This window comes from Leopardus geoffroyi, chromosome D1 (assembly GCF_018350155.1).
Source record: "Leopardus geoffroyi isolate Oge1 chromosome D1, O.geoffroyi_Oge1_pat1.0, whole genome shotgun sequence".
NCBI classification, from domain to species: Eukaryota; Metazoa; Chordata; class Mammalia; order Carnivora; family Felidae; genus Leopardus; species Leopardus geoffroyi.
In genome coordinates, this window is record NC_059329.1 from 60,342,619 (window position 1) to 60,365,261 (window position 22,643).

Below are 22,643 nucleotides of genomic sequence, written 5' to 3' on the forward strand. Positions count from 1 at the left end.
CCATGTCCCACTGTCTCTTTAAGGCGGGCACTCAGCTTCCTATTGTCTCTCCCAAAGCTAAGTCAGCTGATTTGTAAAATGCCAGGCTTTAAGTCCCACTGGTTGTAAGAACTTAATGAAATTCAACTCCTCTGGTTTTCAAAGCCAAAGGTTATGGGAATTTGTTTTCCCTGTGCAGGTTTCCTAGTGTGGTAGAGGCTGCTTCTTGCCCTTCTCTGTGCCACTGGCTCCCTTCTTCCTGTGGAGGGCCCAGCTTTCCATCTGTTTATCTCCCGACTGATCTCCACCCTTTCTACCCTCTTCAGTGTGGCCTCTTCTCTGCCTTTAGTTGTGGAGTTTGTTCTGCCAGGCTTTGGGTCATTTTCTGGGTTATTTATGCTGATGTGGGTGTTATCTAGTTGTATCCATGGGATGAAGTGAGCTTAGGGTCTTCCTACTCTGTCATCTTCCCCGCCTCCCCCTGAGATTCTATTTTAGACAAAGAATCAGGTTGCTTGAAGAATAGTGGTTCTCTCACAGCCTGCTATTGCTTGGGTGTAGAGCTTCATTCCAACCTTAAGAGCTTAAATTCAAGAAAGTGTTTGCTGTCACCAGGTGATGCCATTACCTGAGTCCTGGACTTCACATCAATCGGGTTCAACCAAAGAAGCAGAACTAGTAGGAGACATGCAGAGACTTATTGCATTTATACAATTGTGGGGGCTGGCAAGGCCGGACCTAAATCTGCAGGGCAGGCCATTAGGAGCAGCAGGCTGGAAGTCTGGCATGAGCTGAAGCTGCTACTCATAGATGGATTATCTTCAGTGAAGCTTCAGTTCTGCTTTTAAGGTCTTTCACTTGATTGGATTAGACCCACCCAATTTATCCAGGACAATCTCTGTTAAAGTCAAATGATTATGGACTTTTAATAACACCTACAAAATACCTTCACAGCAATATCTAGATTAGTGATTGAAAACCTGATGGCTTATAGCCTAGCCAAGCTGACCTATCAAAAAACCATTACCCCTTCGATTTAGATTGATGCACCCCTTAACCAACTCCAATAACAACAAGATGTGGTTGGGAGAGCATGGCAGGGATGGGGAATACAGCAGGCTGGATACGTAATGTGGAAGTCAAAGGCCTGGATCATTCAGCCTTTATTTTCAAAGTATGGCTGTTTTTCTATAGGTGGTGTGGAGCCACTTATATGTGTGTACATTGGAACAATAATCGTAGATGTATATGAGAACAAGGATCGAATGGGTTAGATTGAGGCCCCACGTACAAAGGAAGCTGCTTTGCAAACTCTGCAAAGGTAAATAACCGAGATCTGACTAAAGGCCTAGTGATGGAGAGGAGAAAATGAGACTTGAGTCACATAAAGAAGGCAGAAACATGTTTTGGTTGATCCAGAAGATTTGGGCCAATTAGTTTGTTTCATAGAGGGAATTATAAAGCAATCTAGGGAGGGACGCTGATGGTGAAGGTCATCTGACATAAATTTTCAGTGAAGTCCCTGCCAAAGTCTGCTTGCTGGTGTCCTGACAGGTCTGCAGAGACAAAGTGGTTCAGAGTTCATGCGGAGATGAGGCAGGGTCAGTGGCTGAGAAGGGCACCCACAGAGGGGGAGCTACCAGTGGTCAGAGGATCCCTACCAACCCACCCCCAATGGACGGAGGACAAGAGGGGCTGAGTTACTTCCTTCATCATTAAAACCAGTACTGAAGAAGGGCCGCAGAGGTCCAGCGAAGGCACATTCGGAGAAAGTGTAGATGAGGGAGCCGTGGTCAGTGATGTTGTAGAAGGAGACAGTGCTGGCCTCATAGTCAAGGAAGATCCCAACTTGGCACGGAGGCACCCGAAGGTGGAGGGGAGTCTGGGGGCTGGTGCCAGCCTCATATTTTTGTTTGTTCCACAGCCAAATTGTCCAGAAGCCATTTTGGGGGCTGAGCAAAAAATGCCCTTTCCTCCGCACAGAGTCTCTACAAACACCCAGGTCCCAGGCCTCCTTTCCTGTCACATCTACCTCCCAGTAAACCTTTCCAGAGTCAAAGAACTGGGCACCCAGGACCATGGGATAAGTGTCAAATCTGCCCTCATTTTCAGGCAGTTCCTGCCGGCTGCCTCCAAGCCTCACTTGTCTCCGATCCTCTGACAGGATGAGCCACGGATTGGCTGTGTATGGATCCAGAGTGATGTGTACTGCAGAGAGGGGACCAGAGTCAGGCTGGGAGAGTGTGGGGAATCAGGAACCTGGTGTCTCTGGTTGGGGATGAGGATGAGGGGCTGTGGATAAGGAGGTATCTGTGAGCCTCACTGTGGAAGGAAATGACCCCCAGCCAGGCCTGACCTTTGAGGGAACCACCTTCTCTACCTGTCCCTGCCTCACCTACCCTGACCTGCTCTCTCTCCCTGACTCTGGGACTCTGCTTCCTCATCACCCACTTCTATTCCCCAGTCCCAGTCTCTTGGTGGTCGCCTCACCTCCGTAAGTCCTCAGCATCCTTTTCAGCCCTGGCACGAGGCACACACTCCTCAGGTCTGGAGGGGTGATGTCCAGATTCTTCAGGTTCCAACACTCACTCCTGAGGCAAACAGAGTTACAGACCCTGTCCCCAACTCCCACCTCACCCTCCTGAACCCTGACACTATAACCTCCCTTGTGGATGAAAATTTAACTCAATGCAAATTTACAAAAACCTCCTTTGCTGGGATCCCTGGGGGTGGGGGTGGGAGGCAAAAGGAGGTAGGATTTAGTTCCTTTCTAGGCCTTACTGGTTACACAGGCCCCTGCAGCTATGGATAGTTTGTATCTCCTCTCCAAGCCTGTGGTCAGCAGGCACTCACTGTTTTACACTGTTTCATTTTATCACAAGGCATCTAATACAGATGGAATCACTTCTGTAAGGAACCTCAAGGCGTCTCCCCATATCATGGGTCTTACTCTCTGGCTCTTTCTAGGAGATTCATAACTGGCTGTAGACTCAGAACTTAATAGACATTTCCCTGTTGGTTGGGGCTTCACTTTGTAAGGATGATATAGTCTAATTACTTTCGGCAGCTCACCAAGATGTCTGTTAATTAGCTTCACAACAGAAAATATTTTACGGAGGTTTGGGTATTTGAGAATAGGGGCGAGAATGGGGGGAAAAATGAGTGCATGTTTTTCTAACTCAAAAACCTCTTCCACAGGTATATGTGCTTCCTACCACCCCCTCCTTTTTTTTAATGTTTATTTTTGAAAGGGTGAGAGACAGAGTGTGAGTGGGGGAGGGGCAGAGAGAGAGGGAGATACAGAATTCAAAGCGGGTTCCAGGCTCTGAGCTGTCAGCACAGAGCCCAATGTGGGGCTCGAACCCACAAACCACAAGATCATGACCTGAGCCAAAGCTGGACACTTAACCCACTGAGCCACCCAGGCACCCCCCTGCCCCTTCCTCTTACAAAGAAAACTCCTTACCTTCCCAGGACACTTTTCACCTCCTGAGGAGAAAAGAGAGTGTGTAAATTCTGGAATCACTGGTTTACCATTAGACCTCAATTCTGTGGGTTGGGTGATGCCCCCCAGCCCCCAAGACCCACAGGACACTGCTTTACCCCATTCCTCTGGGGCCAATGCCTGAAAGACATTTCTGACCAGCTTGAAGCAGAAGGGGTGTGGATGCTTGTGGGGTAACCAGGGTAACCACCATGGGTGTGACCTATAGCTAAGAGAAGGATGACCAGTTTAAGGACTCTGATTCAGAGGACAAATTAGAAAGCCCCGATTCCTGGAAGAAGAGTGGAAAGGAAAAAGTAGCCCAGCCTGGCTGAGTCCCAGAGGCAGTCACAGGGAAAGAATGGCCAAGTCAGGATGCACAGAAACTGCTCTATCTCATTTGCAGGCTTGCATTTGGGGGAAGGAAAGGCTCTGTCCTACGTTGGAGTTAATGCTGCCTTCTCATATGTATGTGAAATCAAATCACTTGAGAATATGCTGTTGCAGGGCTTGGGAACCCTTACCCAGGAATTGGCACACTCCTAGGCCCAGGCAAAAGTGCATTAGAAAGTGTGGCTCAGTGTTGGGCAGAAGCAAGATTTAGACAATGAGAAGAGGGCCTACCAAGTCAAGCCAATCCAGGAAGCCTTTTTGCACAAACCAAACTAAACAAAAAAATTGGCTTCATGACCACATCTGACAGAGACACTGGCAAGTTTGGGAAGAGAAAAACTGTATAAGGTTAGAGCAGAGGGGACTTTAGAGACCCGCTAGTCAATAGTTTCCCCAAACGAGGCAAACACATTAAGGGATGCGAGAGGATTTTAAGTAGCACACACATCAACGAGTGTTTAAAAACTAGTTATGTGCTCATTTTAATTTCAGCTCTGCCACTTACTATTTGGGTGAACTTGGTCAAGTTATTTAGCTGTAGTGTCTAAGTTTCTCAACATCTCTGCCCCTCTGTTTTCTCATCTATGAAATGGGGATAACGGCATCCAACTCACTGTATTGCTGTGACAGCCTGACTACACAGAGGCAGATACTATGTGCCATTAAGAATCGGCAGTGGTTACAAAATTAGAAAAAAATCAGTAACCTATCAACACAGGATTTCTTGGCTCCTATCACTTAGGACAAATTTCTCGTTAAGCTAAATTTCTTCAGGTGAAAGAGTGAGATGTAAAGAACAAACATATGCCAACAGGTTTGGGTAGTTCACAGAAGCAGCAGAAAGTGGGAAGAGGGTACATTTATGACTAACACTGGGGGATCCTTGTTATTCAGTCCACTCCCTCCCCTTGTTCCACAGATGGAGACATTAGGTCTAGGAAAAGGAAAGGACTTAACCTAGAATTATGGAGCGAATTGGTGGCAGGGCTGGGGATGAGCCACTGTCTCTTAATTTCCAGGGCACTGTCTTTAGTTACATTTATGAAAACCTGCTCATGGTCAAATGCTCACGTAAAAGCTTTTGTGGTTTCTCTCATTTAATCCTCACAAAAATCCCTTGAGATATGTAACCTTATAGTATACATTTAACATAGGAGAAACCTGATACTCAGAAAAGTTATGGAACTTTCTCAAGGTCATGAACCTGGAAGGTGTCAGAGCAGGCACTTACCTGGGATGGCTGGTTCTTTGAATTGCTGTATGGAATATTTCCTCCTAACTCTGCACCTTTCCCATGACTTGAGCGCAAACCAAGCATGGGTCTGAATTCCAGTTTGGGAATATTCCAGGGACCGGGTTTTAGCCTTTTTTCAGTTGTTCCTCGAACCTCAGGGAGGGGGATGGCTCACCTGCAGCAGCTCCAGGGCTGAGCCCCTGCTCCTCTTCTCCAGCTCCACGACCAGCTCCTGCAGGGCCTGGCTCTTCTGGGCCAGCGTGGCCTCCCTCTCGCCCAGGATTCTCAGCTGCTCCTTCTCCTCCGTCTCCAGCTTCTGTAGCTGTCTCTGTTCCTCTGCAGCCAGGAAGTTCTGCTGCTGCACAAACTCTGTGTGAATCCGCAGTTTGTGTGTCTCAACCTGACTCTTTGGTGTAAATGGAAACAGAGAGGTTTTTATCAAAATCTCCTAAGCTTCAGGAATGAAGGTACTCATATCGGTTTCTATTCCCTGTAGATTCACCACTCAGACTCTGGGTCTGAGAGCAAACACACACACACACACACACACACACACACAGAATTTTTCTGGGGAGATAAGTGAGTGAGGCTTCTGGGCTCAGAGGGGAATGGGATTATTGGGGGGGGGGCACACTGTAGCTGTCCTACAGTCGCATATGTATGGTAGCAGACTTTCAAAACCCACTCAGTACCCAAATGTGCCCCCGTGTCTTCATTTCTCAGGGAGTTCCTGAGAGAGTCACATCCATCCCTACCCCCAACAACCTCACAAAGACAGGCTCACAACACTGCTCTGAAGTCCTGAGGAAAGGGAGTCTTTGGGATAACGTCTGCTTGTCCTCTCCTGCTGGTGACCGGAAGGTCACCTGACGACACAGGATGACTCCTTTTGCCACCACAGCCTGACTCATCCTTCTCTGATCCCAAATCTTCATTTTCTGGGCTCTACAGGCCATGAGTTCCCTCCGCGCTTCTAATCCCTGACTACCCTACCTCCAAGTTATGGGTATAGAACAAGCTTTAGGTCTCCATTCTACTTTGGACCAGTGATCTGGATATGGTTAAGCAACCACCTGGTCAGATTGGTTTTTCTACATTTGGTCTTGGTCATTCCCTTAAGCCTGTTCCTCACAGCCCTTGTCATTTACTGACAGGCCTGGCCATCAGGCATCTCTCCTGGGAGACCTCTGTCTCAGACGCTGAGGCAGTGATTCTGTCATTTCCTAAGACTGGGTTCAGGGAGCAGGAGCTTTAGGGTATGGCTTGTTCCTCTCAGCACTTTTTCCTAAGACTCTTGATTTTTCTATCTGATTGGGAGCTCTCTCCTTTTTATTCCTCTCTGTCAGGAGGCCTAGAGGATAGCTGGTTCTTGAAGAGTGAGATATACTGACTATCACTCCTCAGATGGGCATAGCTATGGTTACAGCTTGAGTCTGGGACGCTGGACTCTGCCCTGGCTTCTGATCTGAGATTCCTTTTAGGACATGATTCTTGCCTTCCAGGCTGCTCTCTTCATTGCAATATCCACTTCCAACTCCTCCGCCAACCGTTGTCCTTTTCTCAGGTTCCCTAATGCCACCTGGAGCTTCTCCTGTAGAGAACGATAGGTTAGTGCCCAATCAGACCAAGAAGTGGGGTGGGGTGGGGTGGCATAAGGAAGGAGAAAACCATGCTGGTTCTTTGAAAAGACTGAGTGCTGAGAAAGAGGGGAGACTACAGTCTGACTGGGGTGGAAATTCTGTGGATGGGAAGACTTTGGAAAAAGCCTAATGTTTCTTACAACATAGAGCTACACTGTTGGTAGGGGGCATGCTCATTCCTAATTAATCAGGAGACAAGGAAATGTGATTCTTGTAGCATTTCCTCAGTGTATTCCCCGCTCCTGGGAAATGAGAAAGTTGTACCAAGTTTGCAGTTCTTGGCTTAAGTTAGACACGGAAGGTGGGAGGCACCCTTCCTTTCCCCCACCCCTCAACTCCACAGGTGACTCTACCTCCCCGGCTCTGGGGAACAAAGCACCCACCAGGGTTGCCTCTCCTTCTACATGCTTTCGCCTCTGGGCTGAGGCCTCACCTTGTACTCCTGAGCAGCCTCCTCAATAGGGACCATGTGGTGGTTACGGTGGTTCTGGGACTGGGAACACACCCAGCAAAGGATCTTCCCATCTTCCTCGCAGAACAGGTGCAGTTTCTCTCCGTGCACCTCGCACCGCTCCCGCTGCATGCCCTCCTTGGCACTCTGGCCAATTTGTTTAAGGTTGTCCACCACGTTGGCCAGAGGCCAGTTGGGCCTGACGTTCCGGAGCAAGAAGATGTGCTGACACACAGGGCAGACGCCGCCCCCATCTTTTCCGACCTGAGAGATGCAGTCGTGGCAGAAGCTGTGGCCACATTCAATGCTCACAGGCTCCACGACAGGATCCAGGCAGATAGGGCAAGTGACCTCCTCCCACATCATCGCCAGGGGCGCTGCTGAGGCCATTGCGGTAACGTTCCTATGAGGCAGCCCTGTGGAGAGCGTGCGGAAGCCTAGTAGGAGGGGAGAAAAGGAAAAGAGAAGATGAGAAGGGTTGTGTGAGGAAAAAAAAAAAGCAATCCTAAGGAAACCCTGAGGAAGCGTGAGGTGGAGGGTGTGAAAATAAGATGAGAACGTTAACTTGAGCAACAAGAGCTTCTCCTCCCTAGTCTCATCCACTGATCCAGCCAGACAGCGGGGAAACGCAGTCTCCAAAAGAGAGCAAGATTGTTTTTGGAAACTTCAGAGATAGAGCTGTGTGCAACTCCATCTTCATCAGGTCCACCGCTACGTAAACCCTCGGCCCCTGGCCTTTTCCTGTGCGTCTTCTTCCACGTCGGAAGAAGAAGCTGCTTGTACTGCCAAGCAGCTCGTGGTAACAGGTGCGGCCTTTTACCACGCACTCTCCATGCGCTACAGGAGGTGCTGCGTGCTTTGCGTACGTCTTCGTTAGTCTGCGCGATAATGGCAGGCGTTATGCACAGGTTACAGGACTGCATACATAAGAATATGTTTACAAGTGTGTACATATACGTGTAGTACGTATACATGTATGTGCTTGTATGTGTATGTACGTGTTCACACGCACCCACCCACGTGGTAGAGCGCTTCCCGGGCTCTCCTCTCAGCTTCCGGAACCTGGTAACTGTCCTCATTGCCTCTGGGGCACAGACCCAGACCTATCTACCACCCTGCCCCTCTCCCTCCCAGAGGGGAACTGTGGAGAGGAGGGTCTCCAGGACTGCGGACCTACCCACACTGGGCTGCCCTAGACCACGCTCCAGGCTAGGTTGCTGCCCCGTTCTCCCTGCCCAGGCGGCAGCAGCAGTAAGGCGGCCCTCGCCCCTTCCCCCTTTCCTGTAACTTGGAAGTCACGTACACAGCCAGGCCCCCTCCCAGGCAGGCTGTCAGCCCGGGAGGAACCGCTGGGCTTGGGCTGATCGAGACCAGTCCCTCTGCGGAGAAGGGAGAACAGGGACCCCAGGCTCTAGGGATGAGACCTGGATGGAAGGGGACCCTCAGATCCGGGGCAAGGGGGAGATGTCCCCCAGCCAGGGCTGGGGCGCTTGGGTTTGGGCAAGTCACTCACCTTTTCAGGGGACTCCGCAGCTGGCGGCAAGTTCCTTATTTCACTTTCGATTTTCCTTCAGAGGCAAGTCTGAAAGGGAGGCGGGCCGAGGGGCAGGGAGTGGGAGGAGCTTGGGAGGAGAGGGTGATGTGCAGGGCGGAGCTAAGGGGCAGTGGGTGGAGGAGGCTCAGACGCCCCGGGCAGACACTAAGCGAAAGCTCTTCAGCATTTCAGCCTTGCTGAGCGCTCCCTCCCAGGTCTTCAGTATCTAATGGTCCTCAGCACTTACTAGATGGAGGATTCGTGCTGCCTTCTTTGACGCTGGTCACCATCACATCCACAGCCCTATGTTGTGCCTACGTGTGGGAGCTGCTCCTAAGGAGGTCTGGATGGCGACAAGAGTGCCTGGAGCTCTTCCTAAAGTGCCATCCTGTGCTTCCTACTTCCAGAAACCAGTCCTTTTCAGGAGGGCGTTGATATTCTTTTAACATCAAGGGGTGAGGGATTTATACTGCATGACCCAAAGGCAGGTATCACACCAGTGAGTGGTAAGAAAGGAATTGACATTTATTGAGCACCAACTGTGTACTTGTCAACTGAACTAGGGATTTTCACAGGTTATTTCCTAAATTGTAGTAAATTTAGTAAAAATTGTAGTAAAAAGTTATTTCTTAAATTGCAAAAAAATTGCAATTACTTAAATTGTAGTAAAATTGTAGTAAAATTACATAACGAAATTTACCATTGTAATCATTTAAGTATATAGTTCAGTGGTGGTATTAAATACATTCACCTCATTGTGTGACCATCAGATCAGCATCGTCCATAGAACTTTTTTCATCTCATCATATTGGAAACTCTGTTACCTATTAAACAATAACTGCCCATTATCGCCTCCTCTGAGCTCCTGAAAGCCACCATTCAATTTTCCATCTCTATGAATTTGACTTCTTTAGGTGCCCCAATAGAAGTAGAGCCATACAGTATTTGTCCTTTTGTGACTGGCTTATTTTACTTAACACAATGTCCTCAGGGTTTATTCATGTTGTGAATAACACGACAGGCTTTCTTTCCTTTTACAGGCTGAATATTCCAATGTCTGTATGTGCATTTTGTTTCCCCATTCATCTGTCAGTGGACACTTGGGTGACTTCTAGCTTTTGACCACTGTGAATACTGTTGCTATGTTCAGGTTATATTATTTAAGCCACATAACAATTTAGTGATTCAGGAGTTATTAAACTCATGTTACAGGAGAGGACACTGAGGCTGAATGGAGTGAAGTGACAAAGTAGATGTATGAGAATTAAAATGTGCAGGGAAGAACCTCATTTTAGTGACAGCCCAGAGAAGACAGGCTGCCCTGTCAGCTCAAGCAGAGGCTGTAGGAGCAGCTGGTAGGGATGTGGTCACAAGCTGTGGAGGAGGAAGGAGAAAAAAGGAAGGGTGAGGAGGCTAGGATTCTCAATTTCTTCCAACTCAGATTTTTTTTTTTTTGGTCCCTGTATAACTTAAGGTTAAAAACATCAGTTGAACTTTGCTTAATGTTTGGTATAGATTAGGAAACCTAAAAACACTTCATGCCTCTTTGTAAATTCCAGTTCTGTTTTTATGAGAATTTGCTTAGTGGAAGGTTATCAAGTGACATCTAATATTCACATTGTACCACTGTAATGATTTGATTCCAGGGACATAGTTCCAGAAAGAAAAGAAAAGTGGAAACAGTAAAAGAAGAAGGAGAAGAAGAAGGAGGAGGAGAAGAAAAAGAAACCTATATGTGAATTAGCAGACACTCAGAAAATGAGTACTTCACATCACTGCCCTCACTCATTCCTATAGGCACCGAGCAAGCTGCTGTGGGGTGGGGTAGAAAAGAGCATAGATCTCATGATAGTGCCGACATGGATTCAGTGCTAACCCTCCTATTTACCAGCCATGTGCCATCCCTCTAAGCTACAATTTATTTATTAAATAAAGATATTAATATACACACCACAGGGTTGCTTTGTACATGTTCAATAATATACATCAATATACAACAGATCAATATAACATATACATGCTGCAACAGTCCCCAACTTGGTATTGTCTAGAAGATCAAAATTGCCACTCATTCCAAATTCCCCTTACTCACTGCCAGTACGTTTAGTACTTCAGTGTTCTTTCCCTGGTGGGTAATCCAAATCATTCCTGAAGGATCAGTATCCTTAATGTTCCTGTCTTTAATGCACTGGTTATTGTTATCAGGCAATCATAAGTAGGAATCTTTCCAATGTATATTTTGGGTTTTAGGCAAGGTCCTCCTTGCCCCATTATGTACCAACAACTTAAATTCTCCTTGGTATTAGAAATGAGTCACTCCAGCCAGTATAGAAAATCCATCCTGTGCCTCTTTAATCAGTGGCTGAAGAAGCCCCATAGAGCCAGGGGATAGTTGCAAATTCCAGTTTATTAGAACCAAGTTTGCTTACTCTGGTAGGTCTTCTCCCCCCTCCAACCCCCCCCCCTTTTTTTTACTACACCCTCTAAAACAGGGCTGAGTCCTATGTTGGAAGATGAAAAGAAAATGTTCTATAAATGAGTTACTTGTTTGATGGTGATAGGGGTCACTTACACCTCCCCCCATGGATTCTTTAAAGTGTGTGTATATAGTGCATATGAAAAAATGCAACCATATATTAGTTGATTTTGATCATGTGCCAGAATTTATAGGACAACCTTCCTATCTCATAGGGTGGGGTTTCCAAATTGGTGTCATACCTGAGCCTTCAGCAGGGCATCTCATAGTTTTATTGGGTCAACTTTTTCTGCCTGATGGTGTATATTGTAAGACCGATGCATTCCATAGGGCAAGCCCATTAACAGAATTCTTTGATTACAAAATCAGTTCCTTGGTTGCCAGTGATGCTCTTGGGATATCCTGATGGTGTAAATCTAAAAATGGTGGTGTTGGCAGAAGCAGTGTAGGAAAGAAAATGAATCTGTCTATGGAATATTACCACCTATATTGTAAGGGCAATACAAATTAGTTTAATACAATTAACGTGCCACTAGAAGACTGTCTAGACTCTCCTAGAAATAGTGAAAAATCAGGCTCAGAGTTGTCCTTTAATGTATGTATCCATAGCAGTAGGGATAGAGGCTCTGCCTGAGCATAGGTTTCTCCTAAGGCTTCTTTGTTTACGACTATTAATATGGACACTTGTACAGGAGCTCACTGAATAGCAATAGGTGCCTGGGGCAGAGACCGATCAATATCCATAGAATGGGTCTTCTTGTTTACCCATGACTAATTAAAATTGATGCATTTAGAGTCTAGGTACTTGGGACGGGGTATTTAGTGTAGTAATAAGGAGTTTAAACCCTGTTTGATTCCATATACAATATTCTTAACTAATATAATCCTGGTAAGCCTTTTATTTCCAGATCTTAAGGCCAACTCAAACACCATCTTATTTATATAAAGACTTCTTTATTTTTCTCTTGTCTGTCAAGTCCGTTTTAGGTTTTGCACATGCTTTACTCTTTCAAAGGCATGGTCTACTAAAGAATAGGATTGGTACCTGATTAATCTCTAGGTAAAGCACAGTGAATAAAAGGAACTCCAATATTGTGAACCATTTCAAAGACTGTTGGATAATGTAGATTTTGGAATCAACACAACAGGGATCAATCTCTCATGAGCAAATGGAATTGGTCTCAGGTTTCACCAATTTACCTCCATTTATCATTTTCCCTCCAAAGCCAGATTTGAGAGACAACCTGGCATTAGCCATATTTATTATTTTAAGGCAAAGAATGCCTCTCAGAATGCAATGCCAGGAAAGCTAAAGAAATGATTTCATCAGAGATGTCACTATTTCAACACAGTTAAGAATCCATTAAAAATGATCTCTTTACCTTTTAGAGCTTGGAGCATGAGAAGAACCTGAAAAATGTCTAAAATTTCAATGAATGAAAAAAGGGATGTGATAGAAATGGGAAAGTCTTACATTGGGGTGCAGCCCATGGAGGACAGAGTTTGGTTTCCTAATTGGGAGAACCTCCAGGAAAACCTCAGGAACTGCTAATGACCTCAAGCAGACAGAACCCTGAAATGTCCCATTCTTGAATCTGCAGGACATATGGAGACCTGGAGGGGAGTAAAGAGGAGTCAGCACACCCTGCAGGATAGCCTGGCACCTCTACATTGTCCTCCTCTCCAGGGGGGTGAGAAAGGAGGAAAGGATGGCTGAAGTTAGTGAGTTAGAACGTCAGAGCTTTTAACAAAATTACTGACCAATATTTTTCAAGACTCTCAAGGTCATGGAAACCAAGGAGAAGCTGAGAAGTTATCACAGACCAGGCTGGATTAAGGAGACATGATGATTAATTACAATGTGGTTCCCTATGCTGGATCCAGGACCAAAGAAGTAGATACTAATGGAAAAACTGTCAAGATCTAAATAAAATCTGGACTTTAGTTAGTAATGATACACTACTACTAATTTCTTAGTTTTGACAAATATACCATGTTTATGTAATTTGTTAACACTAAGGAAACTGGGGGAGGGAAATATAGAAACTGTATTGTAACTCTTCTGTAAATCCAAATGTATCCCCAAATAAGAAGTTTATTTAACCTCCTCCCCCACCTCCCCCCCAAAAAAAACCCTTTATGAGTGGTGGGGGAAAAGTGACCTTTGGATGGGCAATGTAGGGGCATTAAGACATCACTGAAGCCTGTTCTCAATTTCCTATTGGAAAGGAAAGAGAGTATGTATGGAAATTATATGATGTGCCAAGACCTTTTCTGAGTGCCTTCATAGTCTAGCATAATTCTAACAATCCCATGAAATAACCATTATTCCCAGTTTACAAGTGAAGCCTAAAAGGCTCAAGGAGTTAATTTGCTCATTATCACACAGCTGATAAGAGACAGATCCAGAAATAGATCCCAGCTTTTCTACTACATCATGCTTGATGTGTGACCTCTAAGGTTATTACCAGGAGAGAGAGAGAGATTGCTTCCTCATTATAGCTTCATTTTCAACCACCTTCATTCCCTAGGTACAGGCGAAAAGAGAACTTCTTTCCTCCTCTCTGACACATATGTATAAAGCACTCATGCACATTTCTGGCTACATTGCCTGGTTTCTCTTCGGCAGAATTTGGAAAGAGCTTGGGCTTATTCTCTCTAGAAATGGAAATTCTTCATGGCCTCTGGTGTTCCAGCAGGACAGTGTGTGTGTCCTCATCTCTACTCTCTTGGTCCTCACCTGTCTATTCATGGGGCTGGCTCTTTGGGAAGGGAAGGTGCTCAGTATGGGGCAACTGAATATTCCTCTGGTGTGCCCCTGTGAAAAATCATCAGGATGTACTACTGTTTGGTGCTTCCTTCCAAGTCCCAGAGCACCCTGGCCCAGCACTCAGGGGGTTCAGGAAGTTCAACTATGAAAATCTCTTGGATTTGCATTCGGATCCCGGAAGACCTGTTATTCCCTTACTTCTACCAGGAGGTTTATAAAATGTTGGTCTTTATTGACACAGCAAAAAATGTTTTTCACAAACAGAGAAACGGATGAGAAGAGACACACACTCTGGAGCTATGGTGAGTGCTGGGACTGGAGGGTCAAAGCTGGGGGGGTGGGGCGGAGGTGGAGCATGGAGCCTTGTATTTTCAGCCTGCATCAGCATTTCTGCCTCTGGGCCTAACAGAGCAGCTGCTGCTTAGGACAGGCAACCATCCTTTTGGTCCTTACAAAACCTGAGAGGTAAGTGTTACTTCAAGGCCTTTGTCAATCCTTTTTCTTATAACATCATGGGCTTGGGTGGTCATCTGTAAGGAGTTCTGATTACCTCAAACAACACCTTCTTTTGAGCTTGACCATTCCTTGCTGATCTGAGCTGAGAAACATGGTTACCTCATGGTGACAGGAAACACTATTCCTTCTCAGTCTTCAACTAACTGGCCAGACCTGGGCAAAATCAAGTAGAGATAAATCTCCAGGGTCTCTCCTGCAGTGGCTTCTCCGAGGACAGGCTGAATCTGACAGGAGTCCTTCATCCTATTGTGGGGCTTATGATTAGGGGGCAAAGACACACATAGGGAATGTACTCTGCCTCAATCTGGAGTCCAGCTGTGTCAGAAAACCTCCCTTGAGACAGCACATTCTGACTAGTTTGAGCCAGTACAGAGGGGTCACTATCTCATTCTACATTAATTCAAGTCAAGAAGGCAGTCAGTTATGTAACAGAGGATCATAGTTAATCTTTTCAATGCTATGATTTCCTGATGAACTCATTTTTCTAATGGAATTTGAAAAATATTTAATGCCTAGCATGGTGGTAATTTTGGTTATGTGTAAGATTTCTTTCATATTTATTTTTATTTTTAAAATTTACATCTTAGTTAGCATTAAGTGCAGCAATGATTTCAGGAGTAGATTCCTTAATGCCTCTAACCCATTTAGCCCATTACCCCCCCATAACCCCTCCAGTAACCCTCTGTTTAAGAGTCTCTTATGTTTTTGTCCTCCTTGTTTTTGTATTATTTTTGCTTCTCTTCCCTTATCCTGATGAACTCGTTTAACCTTCCCCAAAACTCAAGGGAAGTACTCACATTAGGTTTTATGGGTCAGAACATTTGGACAGAGAGGTTAAGAAATTTGCTCAGAGTCATGTAGCTAATTGGTAGTAAAGCCAGAAATCAAACCCAGACAGTCTGGATTTACTGCATACACTTCTACTCTGTCCCGCCTACTCAGGATAAAATACAGGTACGATGCCAACCTGTCCCAAACTCTGATATGCTAATGTGAGGAGACACTGGATTTTAATAGAACATACATTATTCATGCTATTAAAGACGTTTCAGGAAGTTGGAGAGATCACTTTTGCAGACATCTTAGAGCCCCTCAGCAGATTTGTATGTTAATTCCGGAGGGAACATCACAGAAAGCTGGATTATAACACATTCACAGGTGCCAATGATTTACAAACAGGCCTGTACACTGGCATGATTTTATCACTTTAAATTTAATATCATTCAATACTAGACATATTTCCACTCCATTCCAGACCTTGGCATCTCTTTGTGAATAATCAGGCTTCATCAGTTAAACCTAATCAAGGATTTTGGTTGCCAACTTTAGAAATGAGGCTATATACATATAATTAAATGTGAAGGTGTGATCTACTGTTTAAAAATATTTAAAGAGATTAAGAATAAAAGACTGATAGGATAAGATTTACTTAATAATCATGATTTTTTTTTTTAACTATGTGGATCCCAAATCTGTAAGGAAGTGAAAACCTTTTGAGAAACTCCAATTTTATTCCTTTACTCAGATTTTACTGCAATTTCACTGATAGATTTTAGGATTTAAGTCCTATATTCAAGCTATAGCCTCTGAGAATCTGTTTACATGTGGTCTGAGGAGGAAGGGTAGATGGAGGCTAGGAAATCTCCCCATACAGCTCCCATTCATTCGTTCACAGATCATAATAGCAGCTTCAAATGGCTAGAAAGCAGCTGGAGGTGGAAGGAGCCTGAGTTGTTTCTGGGGGAACTGGAGACCCTGCAGATGGTTTGTGACTGTCCAGTTATAGGTGTGCAGCCCAAGCAGGTTTATGCTAAGCTTATTTCTGAGCAGAGCAGTGATAGAGCTCATCTCAGCAAAAGCATGACAACATCATGGGCTTGGGGAAACCTTGGGTTCCCAGCTCCTGATGGTCCCTGCTAGGCTAGAGTATCATGCCACAGCCTTTTTTTTCTGTAAACTTCCTCTTGGTCCCAGGCTTGGGGCTTCTTCAGTCCTAGGACTCAGCTGGCAAATCCGAAGGCTTAAAGGCTTCCATACCCTTCAGTGCTGGAGACTGATGTCTAATTGCTATAGAAATCTTGTTTCGGGGGAAAAGGGTCTCCAGCCTTCTCTAAGCTGGGTCATTTCTTACAGTGGCTCATAGTTTGGCTATAGGCCATTTGGTGACAGACTTCCCCCATCAGAGAAAGATAAAGTCTTTGCACTATTCATGGTCTTCCGGAGCCTAAATGAGGAAGATTGTAGAGAGGCAGAAAGTGTAATTTAGAATTTCCACCCCCCCATCCTCAAGAAGGGTCTGCTTGGCATTGATTCCCTCTTTTTGTCTTCCTGTTTTTTCTTTCCAGATATAGTTTTATCATGTTTCTCCTTTGTTCACTCAGGAGATTACTACTAGGAGAAGAAAGTTCTTCTTCCTAAACCATGAGCCTATAATTAAATTCACACTCAGGGAAGTTAATAAGCACATGGGCCCCTTATAAACTTAGAATTTTTCTATGAGGAAGTTGATGGGTTGATGCATACAAGTGATCAGAGAGGAGGCAGAGGTGGTAAAAGAGGAAATCCCATACATCTGTAATCCTATTTCATATTCTTTGACATTTGAAGTACTAATAACATTAATAACCATTATAGCTAGCACAAAGCAGCAGCATAACACCGTGCTTAAGGATGTGAATTCTGGAGTCAGACTGCTTAAATTTGAACCCATGCTCATCCACTTTCTTACATCATGATCTTAAGCAAGTTTTACAACTACTTGGTAGCTCAGTTTTCACATATGCAAACTGGGAATAATAATTATACCCACCTCATAAAGCAGTGTGTACTCCAATATTAGCCATTATTATTTTTAAGTGTGCTTATTACATTCCCAGCACTGTCCTAAGTCCTTTGCATATATTCTTATTTAATCCTTACAATGATCTCCAGGGATAAGTATTGTTTTCAAAGATTTTAGAGGTGAGAATGCTGAGGAACAGACAGAAGCATGAGGTTTGGAGTCAAATGGACAGAGCTTGAAGCTGGTCTCCTCTTCTGCTGACTCTTTGTGTGGTGCTGGACAGGCTTCCTCACCTTTCAGGCTTTATTTCCCCATCTGTAGGAAGATGATGCCACTCACAGGCTTCGGAAGGAGGAAGACTTCATGAGTTAATGGATGTAAAATCCTAGGGTATCTCTGTTTGTTGTTACATTTTAATAAATGCCTACCATGTGCTAAACAGTTTATAGTCTTTCCTACATTCACCCTCTGGTGAGGTTGGTATTTTTGTCCTTTTTCAATGACAAGAACACCTTTCTTGGTGAACTCCTTGTCACCCTGCAGCACTGGAATCAGGGAGGAGGGAACAAACTCCCTTGTATCAGACACTGCAGCACTCTTGGGTCTTGGGCACAGGTGGGTTGTGGAAAGTGACTTGGCCACTGCATCCAGAGGATGAGCCACAATCTCTGTGGACAGGCTGGAAAAACTGGACATGATTGGAGCAGAGAGGCCTAGCTGGCTTGACCCAAGGACCACTTCTAGTAGGTGACCTCACTCCAGTCCCAAACCCCTGTATCTGCTTTGGAGGGAGATGGGGTTGGAGGGAGGGGATAAAAAAAACTAGACTTTAAATTGTCTCAAAGGTAAAGGATCTAGTAACTATAAAGTGTCAAAACATCTTCTTATATAAACAAGCAAATAGCCTTTGTCTTTAGGCCAGCTTGAATTTAAATCCTGGATCTACCACCTAGCTTCATGACCTTGGCAAAACTATTTAGCTTCTTGGAGCTCCCATTTTTTTTCATGAGAAAATGGAAAAATATCCCACAGGGTTAGAGGATTAAGCAAGAATATGTGTACAGAGCATTTATAAAAGACAAATGTATTGTTTCTGAATTTTACTCTTATTTTGTAAGAAAATGAACTCAGGACCCTGAAGTAAGGAGCATGGCAAACAGAAAAAAATGGGAAACAGCAAAGTGTATTTAACTCCAGCACACCAATTTAGGGATCTCTAGGAATCAGAGAAAGGTCATGTCCAAGCTTCCAAGCACCTGAGATGGCAGTTCTCTGAACTTTCTTCACGTGTGATTGTGGGCGTGTGGTTGTCATTTCACTCTGCTTTGTACAAAATGATAGGATGCTATGTGGAATGAGAGTCAATGAAAACATGGCTTTGGGTGGGCCCTAAGCTGCTGTTTTGCTGAATAGACCAAGTTGTTTCCAGAGAAAGAGCCTTTCCATTTGGGCTCTGGTCTATTAGATAATGCATGTCTTATGCATTATGTCTGACAGTTTGGGAAAAATTTTATAAGCTGTCTACTAGCACGTGGCCTTGAGAATCAGTCCTGAGTGGAGATCATGATCATTCACTTACCAGATATTTGGCTTACAAGAAGTTAGTCAACCTGAGACTCATTGTGATGATTGTAGGTAACATCCTTAGTGTCTGGCAGATGGTCAATAAATGATAGCAACTCTTCTTGTCATCAGAAACTGATGTGTGGATCTGTGCACACTTAAACTGGAACAAAACAGCACATCCCTTTAGGATATCCCTAATATGAGTTTTCATTGCTATGTGCCATTTCTAACACAGTGATTTTCAGAGAACAGAAAGTCAGTTTAGTGCTTATAGGACAAATCATCAGTTCATTCCTTCAACAAAGGCAAAATTGAATGAAGGAAAACAGAAAAGAATGATTCTATTCTACAGGCAAATTTGTGGTATTACAAGTCAGAAAGGTGGTAATCACTGACAGGATGGGGTGACTGGAAGTGGTTTCTGAACGTTCTTGGGGGCTGACAGTGTTCTGTTTTCTTCATCTAGGTGCTTGTTACACAGATGTGTTCACTTTGAGGAAATTCATCAATCTTTACACTTACAATATTTAGGTTTTTCTGTGCATATTTTCTGTGCATATTTCAACAAAAAACATATTCTAATAATTATCAAATATGGTAAATTTGCTGAATAGAAAGATATGTTAGTAGTAGTGTTTATGATGCTTAGGGGAGAGTTGACTGAGTAGGCTACAAATGTATGATGGACAAGGTCTCTTCCCTTCTGCATCCAGTATAAAGATCTTTGACCTGGTCCTGCAGAATCAGGAGCCAGGAGATCATTAAAGTTATGACAGGAGACACCCTTCTATAACAAATCTGGTCACCGTGTTTCCTGCCTATACATATACTCATTTAAATGTCCATACTTGCCTTTTTAACTATTCTGCTAGTTTAATGGAAATTTGGACAATGAATCAATACAGAGAGACCAAATGAAGAAAGTAGGACAGTTGGGAGGCTGTTATAATATCTAGGGAAATGATGGCAAGTTTTAGTTTTATTGTGATCTGAGAGGAGGGGTGTGTTCAAATACAATGGATTTGGGGAATAGGTTATGGAATGAAAAGAGATGCTAGGTTTTTTGTTTTCCTTGGAGATTTCACAGATAACAGGAACGGGAGGAAGGCCTGACAGGTATTAGAGGGTAAACTTTGGGGACAAAGTAGGGGAATTACAGTTAGGGCTTCTATGAGACATTCAATTTATAAGGCAAACCAGTGTGAAAATACTTAGCAGATACATGGAGATGCAGTCCTGAGGAGAGAACCTGGGGAAACTAGAAAGCCTGAAGGTGCAACATGAAGTTATGGGATCAGAGGAGTTCACACACTGCACTCTGGGCTCCTTGTTGAGCACTATTAATCCTCTTCAGGTGGTAACCCTCAGACTGGTCAGCTTCACCCTTCTGCCCACACCAAGGAGAACTTCAAAGTACTTGGTGCTGTCATAATCGTGTTTATGGTAAGAGGGCTGAAAGAGATATTTAAGAACTATGTCCACAGGACTATCTCAAAAGCAGAGTCAGAAGAAAATGTGCAAGCTTCAAGCAGCCAGCGTGAGGTGGAGATAGGACTGGGGAAGATGGTGTTTTAACCAAAGTGAATCATCTGAGTTCCCGTCTTGTTTACTAGACTTAGCTTGAAGAACTCTTGCATACCTCCTCTAAGCCAACCCATCTTCACAGGACAGAAATTTGTCACTATTGAACAGATTCAAAAGAACCTCTTTGGGGCCTCAAAGGAATTTCTAGGAAAGAAATACAGAAAATGTTGGTTTCTTAACAACACCAGAGGAAAAACCAACCAGCCTCCTCAGAGGAAGGTTTTGAAAACACGTCCTTTATTTGAATGTGTCCTTTCTGGTGTATTTCTTAACAGATATGTCAGGCTGTGGAAAGCCTGCCTCTAAGAATAAAAATGGAGTCTATACTCCTTATTCTGAATACCATCCTAAACATTGACAGAAAATTATTCTTTCTTCATTATTTAATCTTCACTCTGGAGATTGACCTTTGGGTATTGCTTAAGTGAAAAAAGGAGGTTGTCAAGGTCCAAGAGAAGATATGCAGTAGCAAAAGCAGTAAGCAGAGATCAATCAACTCTTAAAATGTATTCATTGTCACTGTATCCAAAGAGAAGACCAAATTAGCCAGGAAACGGAGGGGAATGGGGCTTCTAAGAGGAATGAGGTTTTTTCGTGGCCTAAGAAAGGGTTATGGGGCAGCTCTTCCTTTCCATCCCACACTTAGTAGGGACTTTATAAGTTATGGTCAAATAAATGAATGCCTCTTACTTGTAGGGCGGACAACTCCTTCCTGGAAACACTATGTTCTCCTGCAACACCAGCACTTCTGGTCATTCTACCTTCCTCCTCACTGGCTTTCCAGGCCTGGAAGCCTCTCATTATTGGGTTTCTATCCCCATCAACCTCATCTGTGTGTTTTCCATCCTGGGTAACGGTATCATTCTTCTCCTGATCTGCATGGATCCAGCCTTACGTGAACCCATGTACATCTTCCTGTCCATGTTGGCAGCCTCCGATCTAGGCCTCTGTGCCTCTACTTTTCCCACCATGATGTGGCTTTTCTGGCTGGGTGCTCGTGAGCTGCCCTTTGATCTCTGTGCAGCGCAGATGTTCTTCATCCATGCCTTCACCTATGTGGAATCTGGTGTACTGCTGGCCATGGCCTTTGATCGTTTTGTTGCCATCCGGGAACCTCTGCACTATGCCACAATTCTTACCCACTCAGCCATGGCCAAGGTGGGGGCTGCCATCCTGGTGAGGGCTGTCCTGCTCAACCTCCCAGGACCCATCCTCCTGCGGCGTCTGCTTTTCCCCCAGATCAGTGTACTTTCTCACTGCTACTGCCTGCATTGTGACCTTGTGGGATTGGCCTGCTCAGACACCCAGATCAACAGCTTGGTTGGCCTGGTCTCCATCCTCTTCTCACTGGGCCTTGATTCCTCCCTCATTGTGCTCTCATACGCCCTGATCCTACAAACAGTACTGGGCATTGCATCACCCGGGGAACAGCTCAAGGCACTCAACACATGTGTCTCACACCTCTGCATTGTTCTCATCTTTTATTTGCCCAAACTGGGGCTGTCTGTGTTACACAGAGTAGAGAAGCACAGCTATCCTGCTCTGGCAGTGCTCATGGCCAACCTGCATTTCTTGGTCCCGCCTATCATGAACCCCATAGTTTACTGTATCAAGTCTAAGAAGATACGTCAGAGCCTCCTAAAGCATTTCCAGCATAAAAGGGTTGATGTCTTTTAGAAGAGCAGAAGGATCCAATGGTACATGACCCCTGTGGGGCACTCTGGGTCTTGGGGCAGGGGAGAGTTAATGTTTGAGGGTTCAATGATTCAGTTTTTACTACTGAACATTTCGTGGGGGGCACTATTAGCTTCTATAATTACAATTTTGGGGGACTGAGACCATTGAAAAGTATATTTAAGTACCACCTTGATAATCCTCTCATTGCTCTGATTAGAGCCAAACTATTTCAGACTCATATACTGTGACATCTCCTTACCTAGGGGACCTAACCACAGCAACTGAGAGGATGTGTGTGCATACCCATTTGTGAGGCACTTCTCTCCTTTTCCTCACTGGATTCCACCCCCCTCAGCCCCCATTTCTAAACCTAAGGAAGAAATATATTCCTATTACATATAAGGTTAGATGTAAATAAACTATATTCACCTTAACACTGGTCTTCTCCCAAACTTGGTATTGACCAGTTCACATAACCAGAAGTAGAAAACAGGGGTTGGAGAGTGAGAAACACATAGGATGACAATGAACATGCTGAATTTATCTAGCACTTATTT

The 22,643-nt window shown here is 44.6% G+C and overlaps 2 protein-coding genes across 2 annotated transcripts; one reads left to right on the top strand and one right to left on the bottom strand.

Moving 5' to 3' along the window:
• Positions 1 to 1,126: 1,126 nt before the first annotated feature.
• On the bottom strand, positions 1,127 to 8,818 carry TRIM21 (tripartite motif containing 21). The gene is made up of 7 exons (XM_045484234.1): positions 8,695 to 8,818; positions 7,164 to 7,618; positions 6,586 to 6,681; positions 5,266 to 5,496; positions 3,446 to 3,468; positions 2,470 to 2,570; positions 1,127 to 2,187 (listed from the first exon to the last, which is right to left on the bottom strand). Exons 2-7 carry the CDS (start codon positions 7,569 to 7,571, stop codon positions 1,637 to 1,639), a joined length of 1,410 nt encoding a protein of 469 aa, XP_045340190.1. The 5' UTR covers positions 7,572 to 7,618; positions 8,695 to 8,818; the 3' UTR covers positions 1,127 to 1,636.
• Positions 8,819 to 21,132: 12,314 nt separating this feature from the next.
• LOC123600409 (olfactory receptor 51H1-like) lies at positions 21,133 to 22,086 on the top strand. Its single transcript, XM_045482473.1, has one exon. It carries the CDS (start codon positions 21,133 to 21,135, stop codon positions 22,084 to 22,086), a length of 954 nt encoding a protein of 317 aa, XP_045338429.1.
• Positions 22,087 to 22,643: the final 557 nt, after the last annotated feature.

What these genes read in the sequence shown, in the direction of transcription:
- TRIM21 (XM_045484234.1), bottom strand. Translation starts at nt 7,571, where the DNA reads ATGGCCTCAGCAGCGCCCCTGGCGATGATGTGGGAGGAGGTCACTTGC. An exon ending in TGAAGAGAGCAGCCTGGAAG is followed by an intron (nt 5,497 to 6,585) that starts GCAAGAATCATG and finishes TTTACACCAAAG; the next exon opens with AGTCAGGTTGAGACACACAA. An exon ending in GATGCTGAGGACTTACGGAG is followed by an intron (nt 2,188 to 2,469) that starts GTGAGGCGACCA and finishes CCCTCTCTGCAG; the next exon opens with TACACATCACTCTGGATCCA.
- LOC123600409 (XM_045482473.1), top strand. Translation starts at nt 21,133, where the DNA reads ATGTTCTCCTGCAACACCAGCACTTCTGGTCATTCTACCTTCCTCCTC.